Here is a 16,863-nt window from a genome sequence, read left to right as displayed (position 1 = left end):
TCAGCCTGATACCTGCTCACAAGGTAAAACTCCCCATCCTGATCAACCTGATACCTGCCCACAAGGTAAAACTCCCCGTACTGATCAGCCTGATACCTGCCCACAAGGTAAAACTCCCCATACTGATCAACCTGATACCTGCCCACAAGGTAAAACTCCCCATACTGATCAACCTGATACCTGCCCACAAGGTAAAACTCCCCGTACTGATCAGCCTGATACCTGCCCACAAGGTAAAACTCCCCATCCTGATCAACCTGATACCTGCCCACAAGGTAAAACTCCCCATCCTGATCAACCTGATACCTGCCCACAAGGTAAAACTCCCCATCCTGATCAACCTGATACCTGCCCACAAGGTAAAACTCCCCATCCTGATCAACCTGATACCTGCTCACAAGGTAAAACTCCCCATACTGATCAACCTGATACCTGCCCACAAGGTAAAACTCCCCATCCTGATCAGCCTGATACCTGCTCACAAGGTAAAACTCCCCATCCTGATCAACCTGATACCTGCCCACAAGGTAAAACTCCCCGTACTGATCAGCCTGATACCTGCCCACAAGGTAAAACTCCCCATACTGATCAACCTGATACCTGCTCACAAGGTAAAACTCCCCGTACTGATCAACCTGATACCTGCCCACAAGGTAAAACTCCCCATACTGATCAACCTGATACCTGCCCACAAGGTAAAACTCCCCGTACTGATCAACCTGATACCTGCTCACAAGGTAAAACTCCCCATCCTGATCAGCCTGATACCTGCCCACAAGGTAAAACTCCCCATCCTGATCAACCTGATACCTGCCCACAAGGTAAAACTCCCCGTACTGATCAACCTGATACCTGCCCACAAGGTAAAACTCCCCATCCTGATCAGCCTGATACCTGCTCACAAGGTAAAACTCCCCATCCTGATCAACCTGATACCTGCCCACAAGGTAAAACTCCCCGTACTGATCAGCCTGATACCTGCCCACAAGGTAAAACTCCCCATACTGATCAACCTGATACCTGCTCACAAGGTAAAACTCCCCGTACTGATCAACCTGATACCTGCCCACAAGGTAAAACTCCCCATCCTGATCAACCTGATACCTGCCCACAAGGTAATACACCGTACTGATCAGCCTGATACCTGCCCACAAGGTAAAACTCCCCGTACTGATCAACCTGATACCTGCCCACAAGGTAAAACTCCCCATCCTGATCAACCTGATACCTGCCCACAAGGTAAAACTCCCCATCCTGATCAACCTGATACCTGCCCACAAGGTAAAACTCCCCGTACTGATCAACCTGATACCTGCCCACAAGGTAAAACTCCCCATACTGATCAACCTGATACCTGCCCACAAGGTAAAACTCCCCGTACTGATCAGCCTGATACCTGCCCACAAGGTAAAACTCCCCATCCTGATCAACCTGATACCTGCCCACAAGGTAAAACTCCCCATCCTGATCAACCTGATACCTGCCCACAAGGTAAAACTCCCCATCCTGATCAACCTGATACCTGCCCACAAGGTAAAACTCCCCATCCTGATCAACCTGATACCTGCCCACAAGGTAAAACTCCCCGTACTGATCAGCCTGATACCTGCCCACAAGGTAAAACTCCCCATACTGATCAACCTGATACCTGCCCACAAGGTAAAACTCCCCATACTGATCAACCTGATACCTGCCCACAAGGTAAAACTCCCCATCCTGATCAACCTGATACCTGCCCACAAGGTAAAACTCCCCATACTGATCAACCTGATACCTGCTCACAAGGTAAAACTCCCCATACTGATCAACCTGATACCTGCTCACAAGGTAAAACTCCCCATACTGATCAACCTGATACCTGCCCACAAGGTAAAACTCCCCATACTGATCAACCTGATACCTGCTCACAAGGTAAAACTCCCCGTACTGATCAACCTGATACCTGCCCACAAGGTAAAACTCCCCATACTGATCAACCTGATACCTGCTCACAAGGTAAAACTCCCCATACTGATCAACCTGATACCTGCTCACAAGGTAAAACTCCCCATACTGATCAACCTGATACCTGCTCACAAGGTAAAACTCCCCATACTGATCAGCCTGATACCTGCCCACAAGGTAAAACTCCCCATACTGATCAACCTGATACCTGCTCACAAGGTAAAACTCCCCGTACTGATCAGCCTGATACCTGCCCACAAGGTAAAACTCCCCATACTGATCAACCTGATACCTGCTCACAAGGTAAAACTCCCCGTACTGATAACCTGATACCTGCCCACAAGGTAAAACTCCCCATACTGATCAACCTGATACCTGCCCACAAGGTAAAACTCCCCGTACTGATCAACCTGATACCTGCCCACAAGGTAAAACTCCCCATCCTGATCAACCTGATACCTGCCCACAAGGTAAAACTCCCCGTACTGATCAACCTGATACCTGCTCACAAGGTAAAACTCCCCATACTGATCAACCTGATACCTGCCCACAAGGTAAAACTCCCCGTACTGATCAACCTGATACCTGCCCACAAGGTAAAACTCCCCATACTGATCAACCTGATACCTGCCCACAAGGTAAAACTCCCCATACTGATCAACCTGATACCTGCCCACAAGGTAAAACTCCCCATACTGATCAGCCTGATACCTGCCCACAAGGTAAAACTCCCCATACTGATCAACCTGATACCTGCCCACAAGGTAAAACTCCCCGTACTGATCAACCTGATACCTGCCCACAAGGTAAAACTCCCCATCCTGATCAACCTGATACCTGCCCACAAGGTAAAACTCCCCATACTGATCAGCCTGATACCTGCCCACAAGGTAAAACTCCCCATACTGATCAGCCTGATACCTGCCCACAAGGTAAAACTCCCCGTACTGATCAACCTGATACCTGCCCACAAGGTAAAACTCCCCGTACTGATCAACCTGATACCTGCCCACAAGGTAAAACTCCCCATCCTGATCAACCTGATACCTGCCCACAAGGTAAAACTCCCCATACTGATCAGCCTGATACCTGCCCACAAGGTAAAACTCCCCATACTGATCAACCTGATACCTGCCCACAAGGTAAAACTCCCCGTACTGATCAACCTGATACCTGCCCACAAGGTAAAACTCCCCATCCTGATCAACCTGATACCTGCCCACAAGGTAAAACTCCCCATCCTGATCAGCCTGATACCTGCCCACAAGGTAAAACTCCCCATCCTGATCAACCTGATACCTGCCCACAAGGTAAAACTCCCCATACTGATCAACCCGATACCTGCCCACAAGGTAAAACTCCCCGTACTGATCAGCCTGATACCTGCCCACAAGGTAAAACTCCCCGTACTGATCAGCCTGATACCTGCCCACAAGGTAAAACTCCCCATCCTGATCAACCTGATACCTGCTCACAAGGTAAAACTCCCCATCCTGATCAGCCTGATACCTGCCCACAAGGTAAAACTCCCCATCCTGATCAACCTGATACCTGCTCACAAGGTAATACACCATCCTGATCAGCCTGATACCTGCCCACAAGGTAAAACTCCCCGTACTGATCAGCCTGATACCTGCTCACAAGGTAAAACTCCCCATACTGATCAGCCTGATACCTGCTCACAAGGTAATACACCATCCTGATCAGCCTGATACCTGCTCACAAGGTAAAACTCCCCATACTGATCAGCCTGATACCTGCCCACAAGGTAAAACTCCCCGTACTGATCAACCTGATACCTGCCCACAAGGTAAAACTCCCCATCCTGATCAACCTGATACCTGCCCACAAGGTAAAACTCCCCATACTGATCAGCCTGATACCTGCCCACAAGGTAAAACTCCCCATCCTGATCAACCTGATACCTGCCCACAAGGTAAAACTCCCCATCCTGATCAACCTGATACCTGCCCACAAGGTAAAACTCCCCATCCCTATCAGCCTGATACCTGCCCACAAGGTAAAACTCCCCATACTGATCAACCTGATACCTGCCCACAAGGTAAAACTCCCCATACTGATCAACCTGATACCTGCCCACAAGGTAAAACTCCCCGTACTGATCAACCTGATACCTGCCCACAAGGTAAAACTCCCCATCCTGATCAACCTGATACCTGCCCACAAGGTAAAACTCCCCATCCTGATCAACCTGATACCTGCCCACAAGGTAAAACTCCCCGTACTGATCAACCTGATACCTGCCCACAAGGTAAAACTCCCCATCCTGATCAACCTGATACCTGCCCACAAGGTAAAACTCCCCATCCTGATCAACCTGATACCTGCCCACAAGGTAAAACTCCCCGTACTGATCAACCTGATACCTGCCCACAAGGTAAAACTCCCCGTACTGATCAACCTGATACCTGCCCACAAGGTAAAACTCCCCGTACTGATCAACCTGATACCTGCCCACAAGGTAAAACTCCCCGTCCTGATCAACCTGATACCTGCCCACAAGGTAAAACTCCCCGTACTGATCAGCCTGATACCTGCCCACAAGGTAAAACTCCCCATACTGATCAACCTGATACCTGCCCACAAGGTAAAACTCCCCGTACTGATCAGCCTGATACCTGCTCACAAGGTAAAACTCCCCATACTGATCAGCCTGATACCTGCCCACAAGGTAAAACTCCCCATCCTGATCAACCTGATACCTGCCCACAAGGTAAAACTCCCCATCCTGATCAGCCTGATACCTGCTCACAAGGTAAAACTCCCCATCCTGATCAACCTGATACCTGCCCACAAGGTAAAACTCCCCATACTGATCAACCCGATACCTGCCCACAAGGTAAAACTCCCCGTACTGATCAGCCTGATACCTGCCCACAAGGTAAAACTCCCCGTACTGATCAGCCTGATACCTGCCCACAAGGTAAAACTCCCCATCCTGATCAACCTGATACCTGCTCACAAGGTAATACACCATCCTGATCAGCCTGATACCTGCCCACAAGGTAAAACTCCCCGTACTGATCAGCCTGATACCTGCTCACAAGGTAAAACTCCCCATACTGATCAGCCTGATACCTGCCCACAAGGTAAAACTCCCCATACTGATCAACCTGATACCTGCCCACAAGGTAAAACTCCCCATACTGATCAACCTGATACCTGCCCACAAGGTAAAACTCCCCGTACTGATCAACCTGATACCTGCTCACAAGGTAAAACTCCCCATCCTGATCAACCTGATACCTGCCCACAAGGTAAAACTCCCCGTACTGATCAGCCTGATACCTGCTCACAAGGTAAAACTCCCCATCCTGATCAACCTGATACCTGCCCACAAGGTAAAACTCCCCGTACTGATCAGCCTGATACCTGCCCACAAGGTAAAACTCCCCATACTGATCAACCTGATACCTGCCCACAAGGTAAAACTCCCCATCCCTATCAGCCTGATACCTGCTCACAAGGTAAAACTCCCCGTACTGATCAGCCTGATACCTGCCCACAAGGTAAAACTCCCCGTCCTGATCAGCCTGATACCTGCCCACAAGGTAAAACTCCCCGTACTGATCAGCCTGATACCTGCCCACAAGGTAAAACTCCCCGTACTGATCAACCTGATACCTGCCCACAAGGTAAAACTCCCCATCCTGATCAGCCTGATACCTGCCCACAAGGTAAAACTCCCCGTACTGATCAACCTGATACCTGCTCACAAGGTAAAACTCCCCGTACTGATCAGCCTGATACCTGCTCACAAGGTAAAACTCCCCATCCTGATCAACCTGATACCTGCTCACAAGGTAAAACTCCCCATACTGATCAGCCTGATACCTGCCCACAAGGTAAAACTCCCCATACTGATCAGCCTGATACCTGCCCACAAGGTAAAACTCCCCGTACTGATCAGCCTGATACCTGCCCACAAGGTAAAACTCCCCGTACTGATCAACCTGATACCTGCTCACAAGGTAAAACTCCCCATACTGATCAACCTGATACCTGCCCACAAGGTAAAACTCCCCGTACTGATCAGCCTGATACCCTGTTGATGTTTAATCCTCTCTCCTCCTGTCCAGAATCTGAATAAACAGGCTTACGACTTGGCCAAGACGCTGCTGAAGAGGACCGTTCAGACCATAGAAACATGCATCGCAAACGTTAGTACCTGTTCACTTATATACCTGTACTATACACTATATATATACCTATACTATACACTATATATATATACCTATACTATACACTATATATATATACCTATACTATACACTATATATACACTATATATATATATACCTGTACTATACACTATATATATACCTATACTATACACTATATATATATATATACCTATACTATACACTATATATATATATACCTATACTATACACTATATATACACTATATATATATACCTGTACTATACTCTGTATATATATATATATATATATACCTATACTATACACTATATATATATATATATATATATACCTGTACTATACTCTGTATATATATATATATACCTATACACTATATATATATATCTGTACTATACACTATATATATACCTATACTATACACTATATATATATATACCTATACTATACACTATATATATATACCTATACTATACACTATATATACACTATATATATATACCTATACTATACACTATATATATACCTGTACTATACTCTGTGTATATATATATATATATATATACCTATACTATACACTATATATATATATATATATATATATATATATATATATATATATATATATATTATATATACCTATACTATACACTATATATTTATACCTATACTATACACTATATATACACTATAAATATATACCTATACTATACACTATATATACACTATATATATATACCTATACTATACACTATATATACACTATATATATATACCTGTACTATACACTATATATATACCTATACTATACACTATATATACACTATATATATATACCTATACTATACACTATATATATATACCTATACTATACACTATATATACACTATATATATATATATATATACCTATACTATACACTATATATACACTATATATGTATATACCTATACTATACACTATATATATATATACCTATACTATACACTATATATATATACCTATGCTATACACTATATATACACTATATATATATACCTGTACTATACTCTGTACATATATATATACCTATACTATACACTATATATATATATATATATACACACTATATATATACCTGTACTATACACTATATATATATACTATACACATACCTACCTGTACTATACACTATATATATATATATATATATATATATGCTATACACATACCTACCTGTACTATACACTATATATATACCTATACTATGCACTATATATCTATATCTATATATATGAGTATAGTAGAGGTATATATGTAAATACAGTTGAAGTCGGAAGTTTACGTTCAGGCCTACAAACCTGACCAGCTCTGTCAGGAGGATTGGGCCGAAATTCACCCAACTTATTGTGGGAAGCTTGTGGAAGGCTACCCGAAACGTTTGACCCAAGTTAAACAATTTAAAGGCAATGCTACCAAATACTAATTGAGTTTATATGTGAACTTCTGACCCACTGGGAATGTGATGAAATAAATAAAAGCTGAAATAAATCATTCTCTCTACTATTATTCTGACATTTCACATTCTTAAAATAAAGCGGTGATCCTAACTGACCTAAGACAGGGAATTTTTACTAGGATTAAATGGCAGGAATTGTGAAACACTGAGTTTAAATGTATTTGGCTAAGGTGTATGTAAACTTCTGACTTCAACTGTATTTACCTGTACTATACACTATATATGTACCTATAATGTGTGTAAACCTCTGCCTCTCTCCCTCCCTCCATCCCTCCCTCCCTCCCTCCCTCCCTCCCTCCCTCCCTCCCTCCCTCCCTCCCTCCCTCCCTCCCTCCCTCCCTCTGCCTCTCTCTCTCTCTCCCTCTGCCTCTCTCTCCCTCTCTCTCTTTCTCCCCCTGCCTCTCTCTCCCCCCTGCCTCTCTCTCCCCCCTGCCTCTCTCTCCCCCCTGCCTCTCTCTCCCCCCTGCCTCTCTCTCCCCCCTGCCTCTCTCTTCTTCTGCCTCTCTCTCCCTCTGCCTCTCTCTCTCTCTCCCTCTGCCTCTCTCTCCCTCTGCCTCTCTCTCACCCTCCCTCTGCCTCTCACCCTCCCTCTCCCTCTGCCTCTCTCTCCCCCTCCCTCTGCCTCTCCCTCCCTCCCCTCCCTCCCCTGCCTCTCCCTCTCTGCCTCTCCCCCTCTCTCCCTCTCTGCCTCTCTCTCTCACCCTCCCTCTGCCTCTCTCTCTCACCCTCCCTCTGCCTCTCTCCCCCTCCCCTGCCTCTCCCTCTCTCTCTCCCTCTGCCTCTCTCTCACCCTCCCTCTGCCTCTCTCTCTCACCCTCCCTCTGCCTCTCTCCCCCTCCCCCTGCCTCTCCCTCTCTCCCTCCCCCATCCAGTTCTTTAACCAGGTGCTGGTGATGGGCAAGTCTTCAGTCAGCGATCTGTCAGAACACGTGTTTGATCTGATCCAGGAGCTGTTCTCCATCGACCCTCTGCTGCTCACGTCCGTCATGCCCCAGCTAGAGTTTAAACTCAAGGTATAGAGGACATCGACCCTCTGCTGCTCACGTCCGTCATGCCCCAGCTAGAGTTTAAACTCAAGGTATAGAGGACATCGACCCTCTGCTGCTCACGTCCGTCATGCCCCAGCTAGAGTTTAAACTCAAGGTATAGAGGACATCGACCCTCTGCTGCTCACGTCCGTCATGCCCCAGCTAGAGTTTAAACTCAAGGTATAGAGGACATCGACCCTCTGCTGCTCACGTCCGTCATGCCCCAGCTAGAGTTTAAACTCAAGGTATAGAGGACATCGACCCTCTGCTGCTCACGTCCGTCATGCCCCAGCTAGAGTTTAAACTCAAGGTATAGAGGACATCGACCCTCTGCTGCTCACGTCCGTCATGCCCCAGCTAGAGTTTAAACTCAAGGTATAGAGGACATCGACCCTCTGCTGCTCACGTCCGTCATGCCCCAGCTAGAGTTTAAACTCAAGGTATAGAGGACATCGACCCTCTGCTGCTCACGTCCGTCATGCCCCAGCTAGAGTTTAAACTCAAGGTATAGAGGACATCGACCCTCTGCTGCTCACGTCCGTCATGCCCCAGCTAGAGTTTAAACTCAAGGTATAGAGGACATCGACCCTCTGCTGCTCACGTCCGTCATGCCCCAGCTAGAGTTTAAACTCAAGGTATAGAGGACATCGACCCTCTGCTGCTCACGTCCGTCATGCCCCAGCTAGAGTTTTTAAATGTCTTGGGCAGGCCTCGTAAGTGGTTTCTTCGGGCCGCTTATGTCCAAAGAGTAAAAAAAAAATATAATAATAATATTTTATGTTTTGAGTCAGTCAGATAAAATAAGCCATGGCAAAATGTATAGACTTGCGTTTTTAATTAGCTTTTAAAACCTCTACAGTTTGGCACTGCCACTATCAGGATGAGGGGCCTGTTAATTAGACCTAAAACTATTTTCATTAATGTCTGCATTTCCTGTTAGAGGAGGCAGGTAGCCAAGTGGTTAGAGGAGGCGGGTAGCCTGGTGGTTAGAGGAGGCGGGTAGCCTAATGGTTAGAGGAGGCGGGTAGCCTAGTGTTTAGAGGGGGGAGGCAGGTAGCCTAGTGGTTAGAGGAGGCAGGTAGCCTAGTGGTTAGAGGAGGCGGGTAGCCTGGTGGTTAGAGGAGGCGGGTAGCCTGGTGGTTAGAGGAGGCGGGTAGCCTAGTGGTTAGAGGAGGCAGGTAGCCTGGTGGTTAGAGGAGGCAGGTAGCCTGGTGGTTAGAGGAGGCAGGTAGCCTGGTGGTTAGAGGAGGCAGGTAGCCTGGTGGTTAGAGGAGGCAGGTAGCCTAGTGGTTAGAGGAGGCGGGTAGCCTAGTGGTTAGAGGAGGAGGCAGGTAGCCTAGTGGTTAGAGGAGGAGGCAGGTAGCCTAGTGGTTAGAGGAGGAGGCAGGTAGCCTAGTGGTTAGAGGAGGCGGGTAGCCTAGTGGTTAGAGGAGGCGGCGGGTAGCCTAGTGGTTAGAGGAGGCGGCAGGTAGCCTAGTGGTTAGAGGAGGCGGCAGGTAGCCTAGTGGTTAGAGGAGGCGGCAGGTAGCCTAGTGGTTAGAGGAGGCGGCAGGTAGCCTAGTGGTTAGAGGAGGCGGGTAGCCTAGTGGTTAGAGGAGGCGGGTGGCCTAGTGGTTAGAGGAGGCGGGTGGCCTAGCGGTTAGAGGAGGCGGCGGGCGGCCTGGCGGTTAGAGGAGGCGGCGGGCGGCCTGGCGGTTAGAGGAGGCGGCGGGCGGCCTGGCGGTTAGAGGAGGAGGCGGGCGGCCTGGCGTTAGAGGAGGAGGCGGGCGGCCTGGCGGTTAGAGGAGGAGGAGGCGGGCGGCCTGGCGGTTAGAGGAGGAGGCGGGCGGGCGGCCTGGCGGTTAGAGGAGGAGGAGGAGGCGGGCGGCCTGGCGGTTAGAGGAGGAGGAGGCGGGCGGCCTGGCGGTTAGAGGAGGAGGAGGCGGGCGGCCTGGCGGTTAGAGGAGGAGGAGGCGGGCGGCCTGGCGGTTAGAGGAGGAGGAGGCGGGCGGCCTGGCGGTTAGAGGAGGAGGCGGGCGGGCGGCCTGGCGGTTAGAGGAGGAGGCGGGCGGGCGGCCTGGCGGTTAGAGGAGGAGGAGGAGGAGGCGGGCGGCCTGGCGGTTAGAGGAGGAGGAGGCGGGCGGCCTGGCGGTTAGAGGAGGAGGCGGGCGGGCGGCCTGGCGGTTAGAGGAGGAGGAGGAGGCGGGTGGCCTAGTGGTTAGAGGAGGCGGGTAGCCTAGTGGTTAGAGGAGGCGGGTAGCCTAGTGGTTAGAGGAGGAGGAGGCGGGCGGCCTGGCGGTTAGAGGAGGAGGAGGCGGGCGGCCTAGCGGTTAGAGGAGGAGGAGGCGGGCGGCCTGGCGGTTAGAGGAGGAGGAGGCGGGCGGCCTGGCGGTTAGAGGAGGAGGAGGCGGGCGGCCTGGCGGTTAGAGGAGGAGGAGGCGGGCGGCCTGGCGGTTAGAGGAGGAGGCGGGCGGCCTAGCGGTTAGAGGAGGAGGAGGCGGGCGGCCTGGCGGTTAGAGGAGGAGGAGGCGGGCGGCCTGGCGGTTAGAGGAGGAGGCGGGCTGGCGGTTAGAGGAGGAGGAGGAGGCGGGCGGCCTGGCGGTTAGAGGAGGAGGAGGCGGGCGGCCTGGCGGTTAGAGGAGGAGGCGGGCGGGCGGCCTGGCGGTTAGAGGAGGAGGAGGAGGCGGGTAGCCTAGTGGTTAGAGGAGGCGGGTAGCCTAGTGGTTAGAGGAGGCGGGTAGCCTAGTGGTTAGAGGAGGCGGGTAGCCTAGTGGTTAGAGGAGGCGGGTGGCCTAGTGGTTAGAGGAGGCGGGTGGCCTAGCGGTTAGAGGAGGCGGCGGGCGGCCTGGCGGTTAGAGGAGGCAGCGGGCGGCCTGGCGGTTAGAGGAGGAGGCGGGCGGCCTGGCGGTTAGAGGAGGAGGAGGCGGGCGGCCTGGCGGTTAGAGGAGGAGGCGGGCGGGCGGCCTGGCGGTTAGAGGAGGAGGAGGAGGAGGCGGGCGGCCTGGCGGTTAGAGGAGGAGGAGGCGGGCGGCCTGGCGGTTAGAGGAGGAGGAGGCGGGCGGCCTAGCGGTTAGAGGAGGAGGAGGCGGGCGGCCTGGCGGTTAGAGGAGGAGGAGGCGGGCGGCCTAGCGGTTAGAGGAGGAGGAGGCGGGCGGCCTGGCGGTTAGAGGAGGAGGAGGCGGGCGGCCTGGCGGTTAGAGGAGGAGGAGGCGGGCGGCCTGGCGGTTAGAGGAGGAGGAGGCGGGCGGCCTGGCGGTTAGAGGAGGAGGAGGCGGGCGGCCTGGCGGTTAGAGGAGGAGGCGGGCGGCCTGGCGGTTAGAGGAGGAGGCGGGCGGCCTGGCGGTTAGAGGAGGAGGCGGGCGGCCTAGCGGTTAGAGCGTTTGACTAGTAACCGAAAGGTTGCAAGATCGAATCCCCCGAGCTGACAAGGTGAAAATCTGTCTTTCTGCCCCCTGAACAAGGCAGTTAACCCCCACTGTTCCCCCGGTAGGCCGTCATTGAAAATAAGAATTTGTTCTTAGCTGACTTGCCGAGTTAAATAAATGAAGAAAATAAGTACAATATGTTGATGATTCAACCTTCTACGCATCAGCAACCACAGCTAATGAAGTCACTGAAACGCTTAACAAAGAGCTACAGTCTGTTTTGGAATGGGTGGCCAGTAATAAACTAGTCCTGAACATCTCTACATGCCAGGGACGAGTTATTGTGACAAGGTAGGAACCAAAGTGTTGGTCAGTGTTTCCCAGGGGACCCTATAATCTTTGGCTACATTAAATGTTTTCACTTAGCTACTTCATGTAGCTAGCATATTCATGCTTCACTTATTCCTCGTTGATTTAGAAGATACCGTTGCACAAACAACATGCTGATTTAGGGTCTACATTATCACTGGAATCAGGCTGTATTAGCTACATTATCACTGGTATCAGGCTGTATTAGCTACATTTAATTCACTGGTATCAGGCTGTATTAGCTACGCTACGTTTGTCCTGACTGTAGATTTAGGTCTACATTATCACTGTTATCAGGCTGTATTAGCTACATTATCACTGGTATCAGGCTGTATTAGCTACATTATCTCTGGTATCAGGCTGTATTAGCTACATTATCACTGGTATCAGGCTGTATTAGCTACATTATTACTGGTATCAGGCTGTATTAGCTACATTATCACTGGTATCAGGCTGTATTAGCTACATTATCACTGGTATCAGGCTGTATTAGCTACATTATCACTGGTATCAGGCTGTATTAGCTACATTATCACTGGTATCAGGCTGTATTAGCTACATTATCACTGGCATCAGGCTGTATTAGCTACATTATCACTGGTATCAGGCTGTATTAGCTACATTATCACTGGCATCAGGCTGTATTAGCTACATTATCACTGGTATCAGGCTGTATTAGCTACGCTACGTTTGTCCTGACTTTAGATTTAGGTCTACATTATCACTGGTATCAGGCTGTATTAGCTACGCTACGTTTGTCCTGACTGTAGATTTAGGTCTACATTATCTCTGGTATCAGGCTGTATAGCTATGTTTGTCCTGACTGTAGATTTAGGTCTACATTATCACTGGTATCAGGCTATATTAGCTACGCTACGTTTGTCCTGACTTTAGATTTAGGTCTACATTATCTCTGGTATCAGGCTGTATAGCTATGTTTGTCCTGACTGTAGATTTAGGTCTACATTATCACTGGAATCAGGCTGTATTAGCCACGTTTGTCCTGACTGTAGATTTAGGTCTACATTATCACTGTTATCAGGCTGTATTAGCTACATTATCACTGGTATCAGGCTGTATTAGCTACATTATTACTGGTATCAGGCTGTATTAGCTACATTATCACTGGCATCAGGCTGTATTAGCTACATTATCTCTGGTATCAGGCTGTATTAGCTACATTATCACTGGTATCAGGCTGTATTAGCTACATTATCACTGGTATCAGGCTGTATTAGCTACATTATCTCTGGTATCAGGCTGTATCGCTACGCTACGTTTGTCCTGACTGTAGATTTAGGTCTACATTATCACTGGTATCAGGCTGTATAGCTCCGTTTGTCCTGACTGTAGATTTAGGTCTACATTATCACTGGTATCAGGCTGTATTAGCTACATTATCACTGGTATCAGGCTGTCGTATCACATTTTTAACAAACCAAACATTTTAAAATACTGTTTTATATACAGAACCTAAAATTACGAACGCACAGTTCATATGAGGAAGTAGTCACCCGTCTCCACCATGGGGCCCAATACCATAACCCCACCTCCACCATGGGGCCCAATACCATAACCCCACCTCCACCATGGGGCCCAATACCATAACCCCACCTCCACCATGGGGCCCAATACCATAACCCCACCTCCACCATGGGGCCCAATACCATAACCCCACCTCCACCATGGGGCCCAATACCATAACCCCACCTCCACCATGGGGCCAATACCATAACCCCACCTCCACCATGGGGCCCATACCATAACCCCACCTCCACCATGGGGCCCTCTGTTCACAACGTTGACATCAGCAAACCGCTCGCCCACACGACGCCGTACACGTGGGTCTGCAGTTGAGACGCCGGTTGGACGTACTGCCAATTTCTCTAAAATTACGTTGGAGGCGGCTTATGGTAGAGAAATGAACACTCAGTTCTCTGGCAACAGCTCTGGTGGACATTCCTGCAGTCAACACGCCAATTGCACGCTCCCTCAACTTCAGACATCTGTGGCATTGTGTTGTTGTGACAAAACTGCACATTTTAGAGTGGCCTTTTTTAAAATTGTCCCCCAGCACAAGGTGCACCTGTGGAATGACCATTCTGTTTAATCAGTTTCTTGATATGCCACACCTGTCAGGTGGATGGATTATCTTGGCAAAAGGAGAAATGCTCACTAAACAGGGATGGAAACAAAATTAGTGCACGAAATTTGAGAGAGAGAGAGAGAGAAGCTTTTTTTTTGTGTGTCTGGAACATTTTAATTCAGCTCATAAAACATGAAATCAACACTTTTTACATGTTACGTTTTTATATTGTTGTTCAGTGTAGAAGAAAGTCAATACCGGTGTATATAGTAAAATAAGATCTACCCAGCCTTACGCCAAGCCCACCGCCTAAGCCCCATTTCGATCCAGAAAAAACCCTGAACACACACACACACACACACACACCACCTACTAGACCCCAAAAAAGAAATGACGACCGTTGAATTAAAATCTATTTAAAGTCTAATTTTATCTGTGTGTTGCAGAGTAATGACGGCGAAGAGCGTCTAGCTGTGGTCAGACTACTGGCTAAACTGTTTGGAGCCAAAGACTCGGAACTGGCCACTCAGAACAGACCGCTGTGGCAATGCTTCCTGGGACGGTGAGACACACTCGTTACACACACACACACACACACACGTAGTAGTAGTAGTAGTAGTAGTAGAGGTGCATTGCGTTAACAAGATGTGTGTGTATTCCATCCCCAGGTTCAATGACATCCATGTCCCAGTGAGGCTTGAGTCAGTCAAGTTCGCTTCCCACTGTCTGATGAACCATCCAGACCTGGCCTAAAGATCTCACGGGTAGGTGTCTGATGAACAGTCCAGACCTGGTTTTAAAGATCTCACAGGTAGGTAGGTGTCTGATGAACAGTCCAGACCTGGTTAAAGATCTCACAGGTAGGTAGGTGTCTGATGAACCAGTCCTAGACCTGGCTAAAGATCTCACGGGTAGGTGTCTGATGAACAGTCCAGACCTGGTTAAAGATCTCACAGGTAGGTAGGTGTCTGATGAACAGTCCAGACCTGGTTAAAGATCTCACAGGTAGGTAGGTGTCTGATGAACAGTCCAGACCTGGTTAAAGATCTCACAGGTAGGTAGGTGTCTGATGAACAGTCCAGACCTGGTTTTAAAGATCTCACAGGTAGGTAGGTGTCTGATGAACAGTCCAGACCTGGTTTTAAAGATCTCACAGGTAGGTAGGTGTCTGATGAACAGTCCAGACCTGGTTAAAGATCTCACAGGTAGGTAGGTGTCTGATGAACAGTCCAGACCTGGTTTTAAAGATCTCACAGGTAGGTAGGTGTCTGATGAACAGTCCAGACCTGGTTAAAGATCTCACAGGTAGGTAGGTGTCTGATGAACAGTCCAGACCTGGTTAAAGATCTCACAGGTAGGTAGGTGTCTGATGAACAGTCCAGACCTGGTTAAAGATCTCACAGGTAGGTAGGTGTCTGATGAACAGTCCAGACCTGGTTAAAGATCTCACAGGTAGGTAGGTGTCTGATGAACAGTCCAGACCTGGTTTTAAAGATCTCACAGGTAGGTAGGTGTCTGATGAACAGTCCAGACCTGGTTAAAGATCTCACAGGTAGGTAGGTGTCTGATGAACAGTCCAGACCTGGTTAAAGATCTCACAGGTAGGTAGGTGTCTGATGAACAGTCCAGACCTGGTTAAAGATCTCACAGGTAGGTAGGTGTCTGATGAACAGTCCAGACCTGGTTAAAGATCTCACAGGTAGGTAGGTGTCCTGATGAACAGTCCAGACCTGGTTAAAGATCTCACAGGTAGGTAGGTGTCTGAATGAACAGTCCCAGACCTGGTTTTTAAAGACCTCACGGGGACCTTTTTTCGAAAGTCCCATGAACGGAGAGTTTGTGGAGACGCTGCCCTAACCAAATATGTCTGTATCGTCCAATCAAGAGTTCCTGAAAGTGCGATCGCACGACCCAGAGGAGGCGATCCGTCACGACGTCATCGTGACCATCATCAACGCCGGGAAGAAAGACCTGAACCTGGTTAACGACCAGCTCCTGGGCTTCGTTAGGGAGAGGACCCTGGACAAGAGGGTGAGCCCTCCACCCTTCTCCATTCACACTTTATTCTCACCTGAAATCTTTGTCACCTCTCGTCCCTTTTTTTTTTGTTGGTCAAGTGATAGTTTGTTTCTTATCTTTCTTTCTCTCCTCGCCCCTCCTCATCCTCACGTACCTCCCTCCTCTCCTCCCTCCCTCCTTTCCCATCACCTCCTCCTCATCCTCCCTCCCTCCCTCCCTCTCCTCCCTCCTCCTCTCCCTCTCCCCTCCTACCTCCCCTCTCCTCCTCCTCCCCCTCTCCTCCTCTCCCCTCCTCCTCTCCCCTCCTCCTCTCCCCTCTCCTCTCCTCCCTCCCCCCCTCCTCCCCCTCTCCTCCCCTCCTCCCCCCTCCCCTCCTCCCTCCCTCTCCTCCTCC

General features: G+C 49.1%; 1 protein-coding gene across 1 annotated transcript in view; it reads left to right on the top strand.

The window, feature by feature from the left end:
• LOC123724033 (sister chromatid cohesion protein PDS5 homolog A) overlaps positions 1–16,863 on the top strand; it is a 118,628-nt gene that overhangs the window by 37,403 nt on the left and 64,362 nt on the right. Inside the window, exons 7-12 of the mRNA XM_082978307.1 lie at positions 6,045–6,125; positions 8,496–8,636; positions 14,897–15,012; positions 15,119–15,197; positions 15,319–15,361; positions 16,336–16,481. Of these exons, the coding sequence (XP_082834433.1) occupies positions 6,045–6,125; positions 8,496–8,636; positions 14,897–15,012; positions 15,119–15,197; positions 15,319–15,361; positions 16,336–16,481 (606 nt within the window). The remainder of the gene's footprint in view (positions 1–6,044; positions 6,126–8,495; positions 8,637–14,896; positions 15,013–15,118; positions 15,198–15,318; positions 15,362–16,335; positions 16,482–16,863) is intronic.

Source organism: Salmo salar, chromosome 08 (assembly GCF_965601325.2).
Source record: "Salmo salar chromosome 08, fSalSal1, whole genome shotgun sequence".
NCBI lineage: Eukaryota > Metazoa > Chordata > Actinopteri > Salmoniformes > Salmonidae > Salmo > Salmo salar.
Note: the sequence above shows the minus strand (reverse complement) of the source record. Positions and strands in the feature narration are given on the sequence as shown.